The 22,127-nt window shown below is 38.5% G+C and overlaps 1 protein-coding gene across 3 annotated transcripts in view; it reads right to left on the bottom strand.

The window, feature by feature from the left end:
* Positions 1-22,127, bottom strand: part of MAP4K3 (mitogen-activated protein kinase kinase kinase kinase 3) — a 65,389-nt gene that overhangs the window by 2,395 nt on the left and 40,867 nt on the right. For 2 of the 3 annotated variants that reach the window (XM_058019369.1, XM_058019372.1), the window contains 15 exons: positions 19,100-19,142; positions 18,725-18,887; positions 17,636-17,745; positions 16,667-16,708; positions 16,351-16,435; positions 15,285-15,364; positions 12,732-12,792; positions 12,529-12,646; positions 10,648-10,706; positions 8,675-8,778; positions 7,762-7,933; positions 5,593-5,661; positions 5,387-5,479; positions 3,706-3,776; positions 1,183-1,238 (listed from right to left, as the gene is read on the bottom strand). In XM_058019369.1, the coding sequence (XP_057875352.1) occupies positions 1,183-1,238; positions 3,706-3,776; positions 5,387-5,479; positions 5,593-5,661; positions 7,762-7,933; positions 8,675-8,778; positions 10,648-10,706; positions 12,529-12,646; positions 12,732-12,792; positions 15,285-15,364; positions 16,351-16,435; positions 16,667-16,708; positions 17,636-17,745; positions 18,725-18,887; positions 19,100-19,142 (1,326 nt within the window). The remainder of the gene's footprint in view (positions 1-1,182; positions 1,239-3,705; positions 3,777-5,386; positions 5,480-5,592; positions 5,662-7,761; positions 7,934-8,674; positions 8,779-10,647; positions 10,707-12,528; positions 12,647-12,731; positions 12,793-15,284; positions 15,365-16,350; positions 16,436-16,666; positions 16,709-17,635; positions 17,746-18,724; positions 18,888-19,099; positions 19,143-22,127) is intronic. The other variant, XM_058019371.1, reaches the window with a different exon arrangement.

The raw sequence follows: 22,127 nt of genomic DNA, 5'->3' as shown, positions 1-22,127 counted from the left end.
TGCTTGCTGCAAAACTAAAAAACCTGAAAAAAACCTGACCTCTACTCAATGTGCTCCACAAAGGGAATGACACCTCACAAAATGAGGCAATTCCCTGACCGTGAGGAGAAGGCAACACACAAGCTTTTATTAGACTGCCTTCAGGGCTTTTGCTTCTCAGAACACCAGCTCCTATGAGCTGCCTAGGACAGGATTCCTGTTACTGGAAAAAGGCTTCACACTCAACACAAAACAGGACAGAGCTCCAAGGAAAAGTGTATATGAAGAAACTGGAATTAATGTTTGCTGCAGAGTAAACTCTTTAAACATTATCTTAGACCTGAAAACTATCAGAGCAAGCTAGAATTAGATGGGAGCATATTTGGGGAAGAGGACATTCTTACAAGGCAATTTTTTGCAATGTCATTCTAAGATGCCACATGGGTTTACTGCAAGCAGTGTAAACAGAGACAATTCTCAAAAGAAAAGTTAAAGCCTGTCTTTGCAGTTCTTGTGAATTCATTACTGGTGAAACTGTCAGATCAGCATGCACTCCCCTGAAGACAAAACAGCTGCTGCCTCTGTGGCTCTTACAGAAGTACAAAGTTCACCATCAGGGCAGAGAAAGTTGAGGAAGTCAGTGACACTCCTAAAACAGCACTTGGGTCACACAGACAGGTCCCAAAAGCAGATGCCACAGAACAGCTACACCAGGAGCTATCAAGAGCTCCTACAAGACCTGAACTGTCATGTTGGGAGAAGAACTGGTAAATTTCCTTTCTGGGGTGAAAGTGAGATATTTAAATTTTTAAGTATTTTTTGCACACTTATCTCCAGAAGCAGATTTTGATGAGCTACTGCTGCAGAACATCTGAAAGCAAAGATTTCACCATGCTAAACAGAAGAATTACAATACGAAAATGAAAATACTCCTGGAAATTGTGACTGCAGCCAAGGAAAAGCTTCTTGCCTGGCTGAGTACTTCTAGCAGTTCACAAACACTTTTAAAGGTTTTTATTTTTTTAAATTTAGGAAAGAGAAAAGTAAAAGAAGTGAAGAACTGGAAGGGAGACATGTATACAAAGAAATGTCTAAGATGACTAAAAAAGAATTTGCAAGAAATATGCAAAAATAACTTTTACAAGGTAGGAGAACACATATTATTTATTTATTTTAGTATGTCCTGTTTACTTCTCATCTTACCTGTCAGAACCCAGAAGCCTGAATATCCTTGTATTATCAGAAATTTCTTGTGTGATCTAGACAATAAAAAGAAATATTTACATGTTAAGAGAACAAGTGTTTTCATTTTGTTTTTAGCATTAGTCGAGAGAAAAGAATTGACTGTGACTGATGTTAACAAATGACTGCCAATTAAAATCCAACAGATTATAATGCAACTGTCATTTTTAACTAAGATATAAAAGTTTTCTGTAATTCCTCTCACATTACATGAATTCCTCTGGTAGCCACTGCAAGCAGAACAGCAAGGCTCGTTTGGTACTTGAGTTACCAGTGTCACTCTAGAGTGTGTATCCAAAAATGGGTCAGGCAAATCACACATAAAACACATTTTGTGGAAATGTTAAATTATATTAAGAATGCATTAAGTTCATATTCTGAACACCTTAGCAGAGAAACAATCTAATTGGTGGTACTTATGCCCACTGCAAAAAGAAAACTTCATCTTCTGATATTTCAGATGAGTGCAACAGACCCGTGTGCTCTGTTGGTGAACCGTCCTTGTGTGATACATCTTTATGATCACATGAATATCAAAGCACCCAGAAAATCACCCTGTTCCTTAATGAAGTCAACCAAAGCCTGGTGCATACTCCAAAGGTATTTAGTCACTTTGTGATCAGGCAGCACTGTTTACAAAGCTCCTCTTCTACAAAGCCAGATTTCACACTCTTGGGGAAAGTAGACATACTTATCTCCTTCCCAGACCCTAGTAATGTTATTTGACCTACTGAATTCACTTCTGGTGCAGAGAACTTGCAAGAGAATTTTAATTCACAGCAATGATATCCTTCACTTTTCCAAGAAAATTAATTTCTACTTTCTGTGAAGCTAAGGCTATACAATCTTTGCCCAAATTTTGAACTTCTTGTGTCAGAATTCACAGTTCCCTCTTTCATTTTCCACACTTGATCAAACCACGGCAGAAGGTCACAGCTGTGGAAGGAAATAACTTTGCAAGCAGCCCAAGTCATCCCCAATTGGGCCAACTGTATTAGAATAGGGAGTCTGAACTAATGATGTCCTCAAAGAAAGAAATGCTGCAAGTTAAGTCAGTCAGCTTTTTGTCCCATGCTGTGGGACAACAACTTCCTACTTACTATGTAGCACAAAATTTCCCCCAAAGTAACAAATATGGTCAAGACCTGAGCCTGGCACTGAAGGCTTTCCATATTACAGCAGAAAATACATTTATTTCTTTTAGCTGCAGCAAGTGGGACAGCTAGTAGAGATAAGGAATTTTAAAAGGCCCAGAAGCTTACCCTAGACGTGTTATACAGAAATGAAGTTCTAGGTGGCTTGCTCTTCTGTCAACAGCCCAGTTCTGCTTTCAGTTCTTTATTTAGGTTCTGGCTTTGGCTTGACAGCAACAAAGCAAGCCAGTGTCCCTGACATAAACAACAAAATGCATCCATTTGGGCTATAGCACACTGGGACATGGTCTCTCCCAGCTGGAGCAGAGCCACTGAGTGCTCTATCAATGGGTAGAGCAATGCACAAATGCCACAATAAACATCTGCACCGTGGAAATAAGAAACAGTCTGACTCCAGCCCTTGGTTCACACAGAGCAGGCTCACTGTTAGCACAGACTGGATGTGTGTCTCACAACTGAGGCTTTGTGCAATTCAGTGTAGTGCTGGAACATGAGATATCTAAGCCTGGTGTGGTGTGACTGCAGGTGTACCTTAAAATACAATTAGTCATAATGAGCTCAATTTCTCAGCCAATGAAACACTGATGGAACAACTGGTAATATTTGTAAATATTTATTAATAACCAAATGAATTAAATTCCTACAAAGTACAGCATTTTCACCAACAGGTACACAACATTTGCAGCAAGGAAAAATAAAAACTATTGTGGAAGGTAGTTATAATGGTTAAACTCTGTCGAAAAATCACATCAAATGGGCTAAAAAAGTGACTACAAGGAGATTTTAGGAAAAAAACCAAACCAACCATGTTTAGGTCAATTTGGTATTCTTCTACTGAAGATGGAAAAATATTCCTTGTGAAAGCTGGGCAATTCTTTGAAGTATTTGTAAGCCAAGTGAACATGGAAGAGACTAAAAAACATCAGGCAACTCATTTGACACTGCGACAAAAAGTTGAAGTTTAGCAGTGGAACCACTGGCAAAGCCCAGATTTTTGCATCCATATGTGAGAGGCTAAGGAACTGACAGTGGTCTTCAAAGCAATTTAAGGTCAATATTAATATCACCAAGAATTAGACTTGGATATTTTCTGTGGCATCCTAGCCTGGTCCCTTGTTTCTGCTTTGCTTGTCAGATGTGAGGGGGTTCTTGTACAGCTCCATCAATGCCTTATAGCTTATGAAACAAGCTTACAATGAGAATCCAGCTCCTAGGTCTAACCTAGGAAGTTACTGAAATGATTGACCCTTTTTCAGACAACAGCATTGTGCATTACTCCTCCATATGGCTTACATTAGAGCCAGAATTTGAAGCAAAATGTAGTACTCACCTCATTTGATCTAAAGCTCCTTCCTTGCATGCCGTGCTTCCAGAATGCTAACACACTGTCTTGTAGACAGACTGGTAAGAAAGAACACTGGCATCAGTTTTGAGGCATAAACTCTACCCTTGCTTTTAAGGCCAAAAGCACAAGACTATAGTTTTGAAATCTGTACATGTATGTTCCATTGTATGACATCCACCCACTCAGACACCAGAATGTCTCCCAGAAATCACTGACTCTGCCTCAAAAGTAGCTGCATTTATACATTTATTTGTTTAATGAGCAGGGTTTAAAAACATTTCCACCTAAGCAGAAAATATTCTAAATGTCTAGTCCTAAATGTGTCATTTTCTTTGAACAGGAAATCCCTTTAATACTTGTAGACAATATATATGGAATTTTAACACAAAAGTTCCAGGAGTGTCTTTGGAGACACTGCCAGGACAGGAAAGGCCACTGGAAGCTCATTTTGTGATAAGCAGGGTGAGGACCACAGTGCATGCAGAGGTCCAGAGTGACAAGCTTCCAGTACATTGAATCCTTCCTTGCTCCCATTCCCAATCATCAAAAGCCATAGAAGTAATAATTTCAGTGGCTACGTTTTCTCTTCCTCTTCTCTGTGGGAGGTTATCTTTGGACAGCTTGAAACTTTAAAGGTTCTCCTCAGAAATAAACTCCCTGCAACTTCTGATGATTTTAGAACCCATTGCTCCTCCTCTTCTGCTGCTACCCTTCATGTATGCACACATTCCTCCTACCCCTCTTTCAACAGCAGGTGGTGCAATCCAGGTATGTAACTACTGGAGAATTGCCAAAATAATCTATTCTTTCTGTTTCACAAATTTAGCTTATTCAAATTCTACACAAGGAAACAAAATTTATGCAACCTGTGACATATCATATAATTTAGTCTTTGAGCTGCTTTACAAAAATGGACTGCACAAACACCCATGCAAAATGAGTTAGGCATGTGTGATTCAGAGTTTATGTAGGTTGTGTTAAGGTATTTGCTTGGAGGCTAGAAGTCTTCATCATGCTTCCAAGATATTTAGCTTAATCTAAGACGACTCCAGGATTATTACTCCATTCCAATTGTTCCTAGGAAAGCACATGTTGAACCTTTCAATGAGTCTTCTCATACAAAATGAAATGAGTGAGGTAGTGCTCCAAATGCCAAAGACTAGACAAGTAGCATACCTAATTCTTCATTGTAATATCAAACAAGTTATTCATAGAAGATCTCAAGTTGGAAGGGACTCATAAGGATCACTTAGAACATCATCCAGATGTCGCATGAGCTCTAACAGGCTTGGTCCTGCAACCACTTCTCTGGGGAGCTCAGTCGAGTGATCAATCACCCTGAGTGAAATGTATTCTCCTAATATCCAACCTGAGTTTTCTCATATGCAACTTCATAAAATTTCCATGTCCTTACTGCTGGTCATGGCCTTTGGCTGCCAGAGCACACTGCTGACTCATCGAAAGCTTGCTATCAATCCCAACCCCCAGATCTCTTTCTGCAGAGCTGCTCTCCAGCCTGTCATCCCCCAGTTTGTATGCATAACTGGGACTACCTATCCCAGATGCAGAATCCACCACTTGCTCTTGTTAAATTTCATCCAGATGGTGATTGCCCAACTCTCTGACCTACAGGGATATTCAAGACTAATAATGAAACCCAGCTTACCTATTGATTCAATCTGAAAGTCAAACGTGAGTTCTGACGACAGTTTGCGGCTGGATTTTAACCTGCCTTGCAGATTCACTATTTTTATGCAGCCTAGACAATAAACAAGGATATGTTAACCAAGCATTATCATCAATACAGAACATAATTTGAAGACAGACAGTATGCATGTATATGTGGGCATATTTAGTTGATATTAAACTTACAATCTAAACACACCAAAATGGTGTCTCTCTCCAGCTGTGTTACATGGACAACACTCGTATCCGTAGTGTCTGTAAAAAAATGACAGCCTTAGTTAATAACAGACATTAGCATGAAATTTGAAATTCAAGTTCTAGAGATTGAGACATTTTGATAGATTAGTGTGTTTTATCTACTTAAAATCATCATCTTACCAGTGACATTACTCTTCTCTTAGAGATGCATGTCCACTTATCCAACATGTTGGCTGTGACAGGAAAACTGAAGCTACAATACTGAAGTACAAACTTTATTCAGGCTTTTCTGAGCCATGCCACAAAAGAAAACTGACATTTACATTGTTCTCCATTTATTCTCTCTTGGTGCAATTGAATGTTGCTGTGCAAAAAGCCAGATATATGCGACTGTCCACACTATGCTGTTTCACTGCACTTTTCTTCTGTCTTTATTTCTAAATCCTGATAGGGACTTATATACTATTACATAATTCTTACTGCTATTTGCAGATATTCCATCCCCAGATATTCCAAAACCAGGGGCTTATTTCCTTCTCCAAAACCTCAAAAGAAGGGCTATTTTTTCCTCTTCTGGGTTACAGCTGCAGCAGTCTCCATCACAGCAAATGGGAATTTGACCCACAGGTGATTAGTGGACATGCCAGCTCAAAAGAGAAGTGTAATTTTGTCCATTTGTTTGTTAACATTAAAGTTACATACAAAGCAACTCTTACTAATTCAACATTACTGCCAGATTCTGTAGGCATCTTTCATATAGCACAGAGAAACTTAATAAGTCCATTAGACATGAGAAATTAGAGCACGTCACCTAGAACACAAAAGCAGCTTCCAGTTAAAATTATGAAAAAAAAAATAAAAATCTGTTTGCATCATTGCTCTCCTGCCATTCCAGCAGGGGACAGGAATAAGCTGATGCAACAAAAGGGTTTAAATTTGATCTACAAAAATAGGAGGAAACAACAACACAGACACAACATAAGAACACACAAGTAATTTAATGAAATTGTAACCAAGTGTGGAAGGCATAATGCAAAAAAAGAACAGAGAATGGATTAGTACTCTTGTATTCATGCACCAATACAGACAATGTTAAGAGAGAAATGAGAAAAGAACATTTCTCTTCAGGGTGCTTCCTTTATGGGCTGTGCTATAAATTCACAGAGTTACAGGTAGGAAGGGATGAGAATAAAATGCTTTGTCTGAAGTAGTAAAGTGTGTTAATTGGCCATTCACTGCTCACTTTGTTATTCTAACTATGCTTTAAACTGTGTCAAAATCTGATGCATTTTTCAGCAGCAGCAAGATCAGTGGGTCTCTTCCTGGAGGGAACTGTTCTTCCTAGTGAATTCCACAGTACACAGTCATTTGGACTCATGCACATGTGTATGCCAGCACAGAGCTATGTATAAATACACCATGAACCAACAAGGGATCTGTGACAGGCAAAACCAAAGCTATTTACTGTGCTGAACCTGCCAGCTATGACTAGCAATGGTTCCTTACTGCATCTAGGTTCAGGGGGCAACCCTGTAACTCTAAAAAAGTAATTCTTAGCACACTTCCATGAGAGAATTTCTGCTGTTGCTCAGATGGTGGCCATCTCACTGACAGAGCCCACACTGGTGATGGGCAGGCACTTGGTTTCCTGCTACCAGTGGTCCTAATCCATTTTGCTTTCCATAAACACCAGAAGAATGCTCTATCTCAGCAGGAGGTGACAACACCATTTTTAACCATAGTGACACAGTAGGAGAGCCAAATACATCTTCCAGAGATGTCAAAAGGAATTGCTCAGAATGCAATTTTACTAAAATCTATTAAATTAACAGAAGTCATGGTGCCAGGGTAGAGCACAAAGCAGCACAGGGAATAATAAAGTGCTGCCTAATTTATGGAAATGCAAGAAACCATAACTCCATCCTCTTAGACCAAAACTCTCAAGGAATCCAATCAGTTCAACAAAGAAACATTAAAAAAAGAAGTGCATGTGCAAACAGATTCAACCAGATACTCCTTTAAGCAGAGAACTTGCAATTATCACTCAGCCTTAATGATTTAACAATTTGCTTCCTTAGAGAAGCCAGCCTTTTAGTGCTTCAGCTATAACAGAAGAGCAAAGAACATTTTGGAATGCAATGACAGCAGCACACAAACCTGTTTCTGTAAACCACGAAGAGGTAGAATTTGGGTTGACAGTCTCAAACTTCACCACCTGGTTGAAGTCTCTTCCTCTACTGACACCAACACAAACTAAAGGGAATTCCTGCTCGGGGACTACCAGCATTTCAAACAATCTCAGTGGACAAGGTACAGGAAAATCTATGTGCTAGATGAATAAGCAAAAATAGATATTAGAAGGGAACAGATGTAGTCTGAGTTGCTATTAGGTATTCAAACTGCATGGTAAATTTTGTTACACACTTTGTAATGTTAGGTTTACTTCTTCAGATAACAGGAATTGGTAAACACAAAAGGCCTGAGTTAAGAAGCTTGGAGCATCTCATGCCAATTCAGTCACAATAAAATAGCATGTCTTTTATCATGTGTGTCCTTTGCAGCTGCCCACAGACAAGAGTGCTCACCACTGCTCTCCCTCGCTACTGAGCCTCTAAGCCTCCTCTTCCAGGCTGATAAAGTTATAGCAGCTGCCTTTTTATAAACATGAGCCCACCCTGGCTCTGTCTCTTCAGGTGGTGTCAGATGGGGAGACAACAAGCATTTCTGGGCACCTCAGTGTCAAAAACCATAGAATAAATGGTCACCTTCTCTCTACTACAGGAGCAAGACCACTGTTAACCCATGTCTCAGCCTGCCAGCCTCAGCTTTCTATTGTGCAACTGAAGGGCAATCTTCATAGAGAAAAGGGCCTGGTTATCTAACTAAAGTGTACCCCAAAACCATGAACATTTATTTTCAGTCAGTTAATATGTGACACATTTAAATAGTTATTTTCAATATAATAGAAACCAAGAGAAAAGTCTAATAAATCAAGAAATGGCTAATACTTATTCTTAACAAGCCACTACAAGATAACTAGAAGACAACGTGAGAGTAATTGTAACTTTACCTTGATTAACATAAATTTTTGCATTGGTTCAACCCATTCTAACAAAACAATGCTAGACTGTAGTGCTCCACAAAGGTACTTGTGGCCTGTGTAGGGATTTCTCACTGCCAAGAAAGGATAGAGAATATTAGTGTACTAAGCACATGCAAATTATAAACAATTTCCAACTATGTAACAGTCCCTTTACTTTTGGAAAATACTCACCACCCCCACTCTAATTTTTTATATATTTAAAAAACAGCTGATTGCATACACATTTGGAGTGCTTTGGGTCTCCTGTGATGGTTTGCCTAGGCTATCTCAAAATCACCACAAGCAAGCTGTTAAAGAATGGCTTTTTCTACAACACACAGTTGCCCAGCAGGCAGTGAACAGCTCAGCTGCCTTTCAAGACTGTCACAGCCAGTGTGAAATCCAGGAGCTCTGTAATTCTAATTAACAATTCTAGACCATCAGGAAATCCAGTTGAAACTGAGAAACAATAGAAAAGCAGGAAGTGTTGCTCTTCCATTGTCAGAACTCAATTAAAAACTGGCAGAACAATACAGTTGCAAAATTGGGCCCTGTGAAGTTTCACAACTTCAATTCTACAATACTGACAGAATTTCACTCCTTAAGCGCTGCCAACATTTCCTTTAAGACAAACAAGTGTTATTTTGCACTTTGTACAAATACATCTAAAGACCAGATTTTACTGTGCAATAAAGTGACTGTGGGACATCAGGCAATAAACAACACAGCTTAGATAACAAGCTTCTACAATCCAGAACTATCACAGAAGTGAAATATGCTCACACTACCTCATTGCCACAGAAACTCATCAGCAATCCCCTGGCACCTTAAACATCAGTGCTTTATTTCATTAATCCAATTTCTCACTCAACATCAGACTGACTGCAAAGTGCAGCAAATAACGCTTGGTGTGATCCTGAGTAAGGCTGAACTCAGCAGCAGAAACAAAAAAACAATCACCAACACCTGTAAGGTGCAGAAAGAAGACCAGAAGTTCTTGTCTTTTTCTGCCTCCTGTGGCACTCCTGCTGCCCCAAGGCCAAAAGCAGATTTATGTGCCAGCAGGAATGGAGGCTCAAGTCACAAAAAGTAGAATCTTAGAGCCACCCTTGCTGTGTTCACAAATTATCACTCACACCTATCATGCACAAAGGGCTCCAGGCAATCCTCCTGGTTGAGCGATTTCTGGATATGAAGACTCCCCTTGTAATGTCAAGTACCACAGCACCCCTGTTAAATTCTGTGCCTGGCAGGACAGCAATCACAGAATCACAGAGGAGCACACCACAAGGCTTCTTAATTTATGAACCTAGAAACATAGGCACTTCTAAAATTAACTTTTCTGTCAGACAGTCAGAGTATTTACATACTCTGACCCCTATCACTTCACCTCTGTCATCCCATGAGTGTTCCCTGCAGCATTCATTCACAGTCTCAGTGGTTTGGGGTTTTTTTTAACCTATCTGCCTCCCTTTTAGAACATGTCTTAACACACTGCAGCTTTGAGACTCTGGTAGCTGGCACATTATTAAACACATTATAAAGGCTTCAGAGACAACACTGTCCTCAAAGAATTAAAAATACTTCTTTGCTTTTTACCACCCAAATCGATAACTGAATCTTCTGCTAAGAATGAAAGTGGCTTAATCATGAGGGCAACTTCCCTAAGTTTCTCCATCCAGGGAGATTAGGTTCTTCTTGAGAACTGGTTTGAATTTTGACATCACCCTGGTTCTCTGCATTTCCTGTAAATTCTCTCCAAATATAAAGAGCTAAACAGGAAAGTTTCTACTGCTTAAACCCAAGGACTAAGCTGAATGAGCTCACCATCTGCAAACCCACAGCTTCACAATAATGACAAAAGTCTCTTCTCCCTTTACTATCTACACTTGACTCAATAATCTTAATATTGCCACCATTTGTGCTGTCACTTCACATTTATTCTCCAGACCTCCACTTACCAACACAACACTTTTGACACCATTTAGTGTCAGGAATTTTCGTAGATACCGCAAACTTCCTACAAAAGATAAACACAAAATTACCGATCGACTAAAACAACTGAGTAAATTTTCTTTTTAGACATACACTGATAGAAAAACATCTGCCACACAAAAAACCTAAAAAAATACAAGTTTGTATACTTGTTGTGAAAGCATGGAAACAATAATGTGAAAATTTATCAGATAAGCCAAAATGTTATTTGCTGGCAGCAGGACTCAGAGTTTCTACATGCATCAGAAGACAACAGGCACTATTGAGACTGGCCACAGTACTCTTAACAATAAAAATAAGTAATCTGATGCTGTAGAAAAGATGGGAATAAATAGATTGATAGACAGATGCTGCACTCAAGGGTATGAATTGAGAAAACAGTTGTGTAACATTTCAAATGGAACAATCCAGAAGTGACTGATAATGCAAAAGGACTGAACAGCATGAAAACTGAGTACTGGACACAAATTTTCGTTGGAACAAGTCATGGGAAGTTTGAAAGGAACTGCTCAAGGGCACTATAGGAAAGAAGCTGGAAAGGAGACTTATCCCAGACATATTTTCTGCTACTGAATGTCTGCTTACCAAGTATTATAAATTGAGGTTAGAACATTTTGCAAATGAATATACAAACCTCACAAATTACTTCAAATCCAGTTTTGCTTTGTCTTTTCTCTACCTCTGCTTTTTCCATTTTACATGTAGCACTCATCATCACAGTATCCAGAAATGTTTAAGAACACTTTATGGTCTGGCAGGAAAAATTATGTTCTCCTACATACTTCAAATGTCTGTCTTCTGCCTGGCTAAATGTGACTACACTGACACCCTACAATCAGAGGTAAAACAGGAAAACAGATTATTTAAATTAATCTTTCCTGCCTTTGAATGACTGGCTTGGCATGCACATTCGGGTTGTGCTGCATTTTTCCTGGGAAGTTACATGACTGGACAAGAAATTTTCTGAGTCCTCTGCAACTTAGGTAAGGTACCATTCCAGGAAGAATCTAGTATGGTTTTCCTAGCATGATCCTTAAGGTAATTATGGTTATTAGTCCACTGCTGATTCAGTCCTCAAGCCAAAGTCACCCACCAAAGTCAAATTTGGAAGAGAGAAGCAGAACAATAGCGCACGTACACAGAAGGTAATAATTCAAAGCACAAATTATCTCTTTGTTATTTAGAATTTACCCTCTAGGAAGAAAATTTTCAGACAAGTGTTACGCCATTATGCTTGCAGGTAATTGAACAAGAAGAAGCCTTTCCTGAACCCAAGCATTACATGTTAATAGGCCTTTAATAGAACCAAAGATAGCAGAGAATCAAATTTTCTATAATACAATGTCCTAACAGAAATCCTATTCTATTAGAACCAGTGTGTCCCTAGGCACTTTAAAAATCAAAGTTTTTTTTGCAAACTAGATTGGTGTTACTACCTTCATCTGCTGGGATTTGAATGGGCTACTGCTAAGGCTTGTTTGGCAGTGTCCTGGTTCTGGCCAGGACAGGGTTGCTTTCTGCAGCAACCAGGAGGTGCATGGCTTTTGTTCAGCATCAAATACAAGCAGCATCTACCACACTAGACTATACCTGAAAAGAGCTATGCCCAGAAACAAGAAACCTTCATAACCAGAAGGTAAGGTGTACCAAAATCCATTTCTCTAACAAGAGTAATTCACATCCTGATGCGTGTAAATGTAGGGCTCAACCCCTCTGATCAATGCACAAGAGTCATTCACTGCAATCTGAACAGAGCCCCCCACTATCTGGTGTTCCCAGAGCTTCACAAGCATCTCCTGAACTCCCAGAGTTAAGATATTCTGATATATCCGATGATGTGCATTTACCTGGGAAGTATTCGGTCAGGGAGTTTATGTGCTGGAATAGCAACAGGTAACTTTTGCATTTGCCTTGCATAATCAAAGAGTCCTGGTAGATTATGGGAATAAAGCTGAGAAGCTTTACCTGGCAATTAGAAAACAAACCACACTTCAAATACGAAACCAAGTGTTTACCAGTGCTACCACTGAAAGATAGCACAGTAACTTACCAGATATTGATAACAAACAATTGTTCATGACATATAACCAGGTACATCTTCGAGGAAATAGCTGATAAATGGAAGGAAGAACAAAGAAGTAGCATTGAATTTGATATACACAAGACAACTATCAATTAGTATCTGCTTAGATGACAGGATAAAGCTAATATTGACTTGCTTTTTGCAGCAGAAGTAAGTTTAAGGCAAGTAATGTTTACCTGGATTCCAGAGTTAATTCAGAGTAAATCTTAGCATACACACTATATTTAATACATAAATTAACATTTAGACAATTAGCACATTTTATACTCATGTCTTCAGGTATATTATATTCCACAAGATGTCATTATAAAGATCAATCTTTTTCCAAAAAATTCAAAAACCACTGAATTTTCTCCTTCAAAGAAGAAAAGCTCAACAACAAACTTCAGTAAACCAAGTGTGGCCAACAAACCCCGTTCTAAACCAACCACACTGTCCTAAAGCCTGTGACAGTCCAAATCTCTTGAAACAATTAAAACTGGCACTTTGAAGGGATTCTTCACCTTCACCTGCATGATTACATATTTCCCTTAAATAATGAATGAGTGCAACAAATTTTCAAGGTGGAGCTGTTTTTTGTCAAATCCTGCAATTCCTAAAGAGAAGGGGTTGAAAGCAACAAGACATCCCTTAAAAAAACCCAGAAAATCCACAAATACTTTTTTCCCCCCTCTCTCACCTAACTTCTCGAACTTATTGACAGAAGGTGGCATGGAGGTGGGAAAGTACCAACACAAACAAGGGATTAGACCTACTCATGTTCAAGAGGTCCAAAAGGGGACAAAAAATAGGCAGGGATCCTCTAACATCCCTGATTCAATGACTCTAGTGGAGACCAAGCTCATTGACACTTCCCACTGCCACTTCAGGAAAGAGACTACTGGGCTAGATTGACCACTCAGGAGGACAACTGTTTTGTTCTTAAAAAAAACCCAACAAAACAACCACAAAAGAAAACAAAACACAACTCCTCCAAAAAAAGAATAAAATATTAACCTTGAAGCTATTCTAACTCCTGGAAATGTATATTATGTCTCCTTTGTCCACTGGTGAAGTGAAATACAGAGAAAAATAATCAAGGACAGGACTTCTGCTTTTATGCTGAGTTGTATCAGAGTGAGAGTAAACAATGAAACATAAAACACAAAACTTGGAACTGCTATTAAAACCCTACTGACTGTTATCATAAATAATGATGCAATAAATGGTTAGCACAGACAGTGCACTTCTATTCCTCAAGTCTTCTCACAACCTAAACACTGTAAGAAACACCTATGGTACCAATCTACCACACTGCGTGTATCAAAATGTAACATGCAAGGTTGATTGACCTTCTGTAGGTACATGAGCATATTGTTACTCAGTAGGTTTGGATTTGAGGATTAAAGAATAGCAATTATTCAAATTAGCTGGTTAATTTACCTGTCAGTCATTCCTTGCTCCACACATGACTGACTGTATTAGCAAGCATTTCTTGTCTCTAAGTGCTTATTAAAACATTTCCCTGAAAGCTCACTAGGCAACACACTACATGATTTTCATTACAGCTCTCCTTCCTTGCCAGTAAACCAAACCAAAACCAAACCCCAAACAGTAAAGGAAAAATCCAAACCTTTCCTTGGTCTACCTGGACTATAAAAATTATTATTACATTAGTGATAGTTCTCAGGGTAATTGTTCCAACTGCAGTGCAGCAGCAGAGTGGTACCTGAGCTAAGTTTAAATCAGGTAACTTGAGTGCCAGTATGATTATGGGTTACATTGAGCTCAGTTCAACCAGGCCTTCCTCTCAACAAAAAGACACCTCTAAAATGTCTGGGCCCGTGGAGGATGAACAAACACCAGTGCCTCCAGCTTAGAGTGTGAAGGCTGTCCTTGCAAATTCCTCCATCCTGATGGCAGGTGCACAGCTCCCTATGGCAGGGAGAAGGCAAGAAAGAAACAAGTCTTTTAGAGAGTAACAAAAGAGATGGAGAATACAGAAAGGCCTGCACTTGCATCTTCCCCTCCCCAGCATCCCTTCAAAAAAAATACTTATTGTAAGACTTTGCAAGGACAGAGCTTGAGGTGGAATTCAGTAAGCTGAGTTTCATCAGCAAAGCTGCTTTGAAGACCACAAGAACAGATTCCTGTGAATAAAGGATCTCCTTGCTTCCCTGCAGCTGAATCACAATGTTTGTTGTAAAAATTCTGCATTGTAATGAAGTTTTAAGGAAAGTGCAAACTTTCATCCAAAATACACCAGGGAAATTCCATACTATTTACCTAATCATTTAACTGCAGAACAACACACTATGTTGAAGTTCAAAACACAGATCGATGAAGATCTCCTATATAAACACGGTTCAGCCTACAAACACAAACATGACTAAAAAGAATCCTCAACAGCAAATATTTAAGGTAACTCTCAGTGTAGCCAGTGCCCAGGTAAATATAGTAAGAACCATTTTTACAAGGATTATAAAACATTAATCTGAGGGGTTAAAAATGTGACGAATTTTTTTTAAACCAGAAATATACCTGCTCCATTGACGTTTCATGAAGCTCATTGAGGTTCAGTGTGTAAATACCTTCTTCTGCTCCAAATATCAAGTACTGATCTGCAAACACAAACAAAAAGAGGTAGAAACCTTGATTCAGGAAGGTATATACACCTTCACCAAAAAGCAATGTCCTCACACACAGAAACAAATCAAACTATAATAGTTATGGTGTTTGAAAGCATGGAAAATTAATCCTTATAAGGAAGCTTTAAATTATGAATGGGCTGTTTTAAGTCATTAGGAAAGCTCAGGGGTTTTTTTGAGTAATAACTGAAATTTAAAAAAAAAAAGCAATTCAGGCACAAGCAGGAGATCATGTAAATAATTTCAGCATATCTTACTTAGAAATATCCATTGCCCTCTTTGAGAGTACTTCTACAGCAGTAGTGACTTGAACCTTTTCTCAGTAGCCTGTGGGTGTCTCACCTCTTGAACATAATCAAATCCCAGTACTGTACACAGGCATACAAACAAGGCAGACATCTTCTATGAGATGATGTCAACTCCTAAGGATTTACCCTTCCCTAATTCCAGTTTCTAAAAAAAACCCAATATTTTCTTGCTGACCAGCTGAGTAGTATGTCTACATAGCTTATAATCAAAGGGTGTAATAGCAGGCAAAGTGAGTACAATAGTACCAACTACCCCTTTATATCAGGCTAGAAATTAAAACACTAAAATTTATGCAAAAAAACAGCTGCAGAATCCTGCATGGCCAGAAAGATCTCAGCTAAGAAATCAATCTCAGCTAAGACCTCCAAAAGTCAGATTTTTTACAGAAAAATTAGGATTGTCTCCTTTTGGACTAAAATGTTGTGAAGAGTCTTTAACTTCAATATGTAATTTATTCTTTTTAATCAAACCAAAAACTTCATCCAATATATCTTAAAAACAACACACCTTTAGATACCAGTGGCTTAATTAAAGAACAACTCCTGCTTATATGAATATATGTCTGTTTTAAAAGGAATAGTCCTGCTCTTCTAAGCACTCTTGAAATTCAAGGAGAGGACAAAATGGGTAAAATACTCATCATATAGTACCTCTTGTATCTGGATTTATCCAAGATGTTGCACAATGAATTTTTAATGGACAGCCATTGAAAACCTTTGAAAAGCAAGCACCCATCTGTAGAAGTAAAAATATTAAAAACATACATATGAAAAATTAAAAGGTGACCTTCCCAAAAGGATTATTTTTACTTCAAGTAGTAACAAAAAGTTAAGAGTCATACCACTGGCTTAGCATTGCTAAGTCATGTAAAGTTTTTAAGTAAAAAAACAAATACTACAAACATTCAAAAAATGTGCTTTTTCAACCCACCCCCAACATGCATTTGTGTGACTCAGCAATACTCACATGTACTTTAGGTGTGGGAGGAAGGCCATTACTAATTGGTTTCTAGAAAATGAAATTTAAAAGTATATTTACACTCACACTATGCTTGAATATGTATATTCCCTCCCCACACACCGCATAACCACAAACACTCAGCATAATTTTCTTTTCATTAAAATCTCCACCGTGATTCCCTAATACCTCCACATTGAATGTTTGCACAGTCTTGTGCAACATTTTCACACTACAGTGGTGCCTGTAAGAATGCCATTTCCAGTACCAGAGAATTTAAGCAATACTGTAACGATTGCTCAACCCTTCAGTATTACAGCATTAAATGTTACCACTCAGTGCTACATGCACTTTCCTGTATCAGTATCAATTTCTCCTAGCACAAACAAGCTTCTGATCAAACCTCTTTCACAGGTAAACTTCAAACACAATTTCAAATGACAAGTTCAAAGCTGTCCAGGTAATCCCACTTTTTGAAGTATTGCCAGTATTACTGGCACTTTCTTAAAACAAAACAAAGACTCATTTCCTCTTCACTTCTCACAAAAAAATTACATTTCCAGCCTCACACTTGGAAGGAGCCCTCAAAGAGGGCAGTCTCATGTTATGTTTAATCTAGTCTAACTACAGCATTTTCCATTCCCTCATTTCCCCATTTGCTTAAACAGTCCAAGCACTTTTGTACAATTGCTTAGTACAGCCCAAGACATGGCTCTCATTATCTCTCTCAGGTGTGTGAAAGATCAAGAAAATTGCATATATTTGTGATTGTTTGTTTCTAAGGAAAATTAAACACTGACAACTTCAGACTAAGGCTGTATCACAGCTAGACAATCAAGGAAAACTGTTTCGATTCAAAGTAAGCAAGATGTCATCCAGCGCAACTTCCTTGGTAAAGAGCACACCTGCTCCTTTTCCTTGCACATGTAGAAAAGTCATGACAACTCTAAAAGGACACCCAGAAGCTTAAATACTTACCAGCATTTCCTTCTTTTCTTTCATTGAAAAGTTAGTGTCTCTAGCTTCATTCTGTTGATATGGCAGTTCCTCTCTTTCACCATTTAATTGCACAGAAGTGACTCCATTACCTAGAAAGACTCATAGTTAAGAATGTGTTCCTCTGCCTTCACCTCAAAGAGTAATCTAGCCTAAGAACTCTTAAGTGGGACAGAACTTCCAATTAAGTCAGAACATATACTATATATAGTATAGTGTAAAATACCCCAATTTATTTCTGAAGCATACATGTTCTTACATCTGCACATATCCATCAAGCCACATTCAATCCCAGTCCATGACTTTTGGTATTTAATGTAACAACCCTAACATAATAAATCTAACAACTCTAACAGGAGCACAGAAAGGAATGCAGTCAGTTATGAGGGAAAAATGTGTTAACTATACCTAAAGAAATACTTGCCAATAGCTAACACTTCAATTACTGATTCATTAGAAACACAGCCTTGTTAGAGTCAAATCTTTAACAAATCAACAGCAGTACTAAGTACGAAGCAAGGAAAAGCTACCAAAGTAACAGCTGAGAGGCAGACATTGAGCTTACTTAAGAGAAGCCAGCCCAAGACAGGTCTCAAGGCATCAGACTGACAAAGGCATAAAATGAACAGTCTGAGCAGGCAGTAAACAAACACAATTACCTCCTATACTACCCAGCCCAGTTCATTACTTACAAAACCAAACTTTGAAAGCAGAACTCTGTTCTTGACATGACAAATAACAGCTGACACTCTCAACCTGAAACCTACAAACATACTTCTTTACCAATCTTGATACTCTACATTATAAGCCTGTTGCTTACAAAAGCAATTGTGTCACCAATGGCATCAGCAGGAATTGTGTCAGTGACTGACAGAAGGTACATTTGACCCTTTTAAGAGTTAAAGCATATTTTTCCATGAATTTTGGCTTTCATGCACTTTTTGTTACTTGCTCACCATAGAAAAATTGCCTCAATATCTTTTAATGTGTGCACAGCTAAGAACACAGAAATAAAATCCCATTAGATTATTAAAGAAATACTTGTATACTCCCTGGGGTCATGTTTATTACCCAAAGGATTAGATTTCTGTGGAGGTAACCGAGGAGGTGGTGGTCTGGGTGGAACATGAGATGTAGATTTTGCTGGACTCTCTGATGTTGGGCATCTCTTGATTGTCCCTTGGTTTTCATTTTCAGAAGAATAAGTTTCTTGGGGGATAAATATGGATTTAGGCTGAAAGAGACATAATAATAATCAAAACATAATAAAAAAAGATTCAAAGCACCCATGCCACTTATCAGTGACAAAAAAGACACACATGCAGCATTTTGATTCTGAAATTTTCACAAGTAAAGAGCCACCAATACAGTAATTTAAATATTCTCCATTTATTTGTTTATTTAAAGTGCATTTTTCTGCTGAGCAACCAAATCCCCCTCACTTACCTTTGGTGGTAAGGGAGGTGGCACTTTAGGTTTCATAGTAGCACTATAAAGAAAAGAAACAAAACAAAACAGAGAAAACTCAAATAGCAGTCTTCAAGAAGAGACAGGGTTTTATAAATGCCATACAAATAAATACCACTAACTTGTCAAGAGCAATTATTATATTATTATATCCAAGTAACTGCATCACAAATACTTTCAAACATTTTGTTATACCTCAGATAATATGAAAACTATGATCACATGTTTATGTTTCCCCCCAGAGAGCAGAGAGTGTCATGAACTGATTTGTTGAAGATGCACAAATTTGTGCAGAACAAAGTAGGAAGAAACAGAACAGGCCTGACATTTGCTCTGTTGAGAGGAGAAAGTTAAGGCTATCAGTGAGCTGAAGGGGAGTAAATTTTCCCTGGAAAATTTACACTGATGACTTAAAACAGTCTTACACATAAAAATAAAATCCATCTGCAGCAGACAGCTACCCTCATGTTTAGGTTAGTTGGTTGATTTTTGGTTGATGAGTCTCTTTTTTTAACGGAAATCTTGGGAAACACAACTTTCCATGCTAGAGCAGTTTGGTCCAACAGTACAAGATATTATCAGAAAACAACACAGCTGAAGCATCACAAACTTTCCCTCCTGGGAAAATCGCTCTTTCCCTCCTGGCTCTGTGGTTTAAAAAATATGCTGCATTTAAAAAGACAACATTAAACCCTGAAATTTTACATGTTTTGAAAACCAATTAAAAATTGGTTCCACTGTCCTGTTTCCTAATGTTTCAGGAACAGAAAATTATTTCCACTAAATAAACTAGGAAACTTGACATTCTCCCACAGTATTTTCCTTATTTTTAAATTATGTTCAAGGTAGTAAGATATCTGCCTGTTTGTTTACAGGCCAACAACCTGTCTGCTTGGCTTCATTCTTTCCAAGAGTTTCTGTCCTGGCATCTTATCTGTTGTTTGTATTTCAGAGAAGCTGGAAGGGGATTTTGAGAACAAGTTCCCCTGTGTCAAGCATTACAGCTGCTTTGGTGAAAGAAATTATCTTCTCTTAGTAATATGGGGTCAAGTTTAAGTCCTCAGACATGAAGGTTCAAGCTCCATTTCCATTTCTTTTGTGTTCTTCCTGCATTTCAGACAACCAATGTTACTGGGCAGCCAAAGAAAGCAAAAAGGCAACAATCTGGCATGCATGTGACAGATGTATGTACAAAGGACCATGTGCCCTTGTATCAGCATGAGGGTTTAGGTGCAGTTTGTCACTGCAATTCATGCAGGGCAGTGCCCCAGTAATTGCTGCTTTCCATAACCCAGAAATTCAAGTATTAGCAGCCCTGCTGCACATGAGAGAAACAGAAACAGCAAAACATCAAAATTATTAAAATGAGGAGTGATAATTTTATATTGTTCTCTGAAACATGGATTCTCTGCTGCTACTATCACTCGATTTCAGGCAGTGGCAGCAGTTTGGGCTGGAAGAGGTACACTGGATTCACTGGTTTTGTTCTGGATCTGAACGGAGAAGTAAATGATGTCACATGTGCTCCTCAACTGCAGCTCCACCTCACAGAATATAAATCAAACCAAAGCCTTGAATCTTCAGTGGATTCCACAGAAAGATATTCAAGACCAGGCAGATGAACCAATAATTGCAGCAGATCTTTGGGCTCCAGCAGATACCAAGAGAAAGGCACGGATGCAGAATCTGTCTGACCCAAGGTTGAGGGATTCAAGCTTTTTACACACTGTCAGGCCCCCTCTGTAGGGCACAAGTACTTAGGATGATATAGCAGAAGAAACAAACAGTACCAAGACAACTCTGGAAGACAATCAGTGACTACTGGTCCCCAGGGTCAGATGAATTAGAACCTCTCCAAACCTATCACAGGTTCTTTCTTGCCTAACCTAAAAAAGAAAATCTACAGCAACACAACAGCCACACAGCAGCTGAATCCAATGCTGTTTGAGAGTTCTGATGGGGCTTGTGCATGGAACAAGGATCTCAAAGCTCTCAAAGAAATCAGTGCTAGCACTTCAAGACAGCAGGGATCAAGAGGTTCCAAGCGCTGGAACATTACTGAATTGATGGTTCTGGCTGCAAACAGAGCAAGAAGTGTGGGAGGGAAAAGAAACATTAAACAAAAATGAACAGAGAGCTGGACACAAAAAACCATCCAGAGGTTCATATGGATGGAGGAACCAAGCTGAGGTGGTTCACAAAAGCAGTAAAATTACTCAAAGAAAAAAAACAACAAAAAGAGAGGTTATAGTTTGGTTCTCTGCAAGAGAGAGATGCCAGCAATAGATAACACATGCATTAAAGGTTTCTTGTATGAAGCAACAGCTTTCCAAATTACCCATTAACAGAAAGCAAACAAAAATTATGTCTCAATGACATCATTCCTTTTGGTCTTTACACCAGATTTCTTTAGGAATGCAAATCTATATGCACTGGTTTTGCCTTTAAAATTGTTTCAGCTCTCATCCATCAATCAAGTAGAGCCCAAGAATATTTAGGCCAGTGGGATTTAATATGAACTCATTAATTTGACACATGCCTTTGCAGTCACATGTGCTCTCTCTGTCACATTTGCTCTCTCTGAGTAAAGGAAGTCAGCTCTATTCCAAAAACCAAGCACCCATACAAGCTTCCTTTCTGTATGTGAGAACACATACAGAACAAACTCAATCATCTAGAGAAGCCTGTAATATATATATTTCATCTACTTTTCATGAGCTTTATTTTGATATATAGTTATCAGTTGTAAAGAAGGCACACTAGGACTGTAGTTGGACATATTACTGGCTCAGCATAATGATGCCAAAATTTTGTTCCATAATAGAAAATAAAAAGAAAACTGTATCACTCAAGGAACAAGATTTCCCCCTCCTCCCAATTTATAACAATCAGCAGAATGAGATAACTTATAGTGATGTAATCTAGCAACAACATTAAAATACCTATATTTAAGAATGTCACAGCAAAAAGAATACTGAGTTGTTACAGAATGTGATTCAACCTTTTT

The sequence above is a fragment of the Melospiza georgiana genome, chromosome 3, assembly GCF_028018845.1.
Source record: "Melospiza georgiana isolate bMelGeo1 chromosome 3, bMelGeo1.pri, whole genome shotgun sequence".
Lineage (NCBI taxonomy): Eukaryota > Metazoa > Chordata > Aves > Passeriformes > Passerellidae > Melospiza > Melospiza georgiana.
This window is presented reverse-complemented; position numbering and strand designations above follow the sequence as displayed.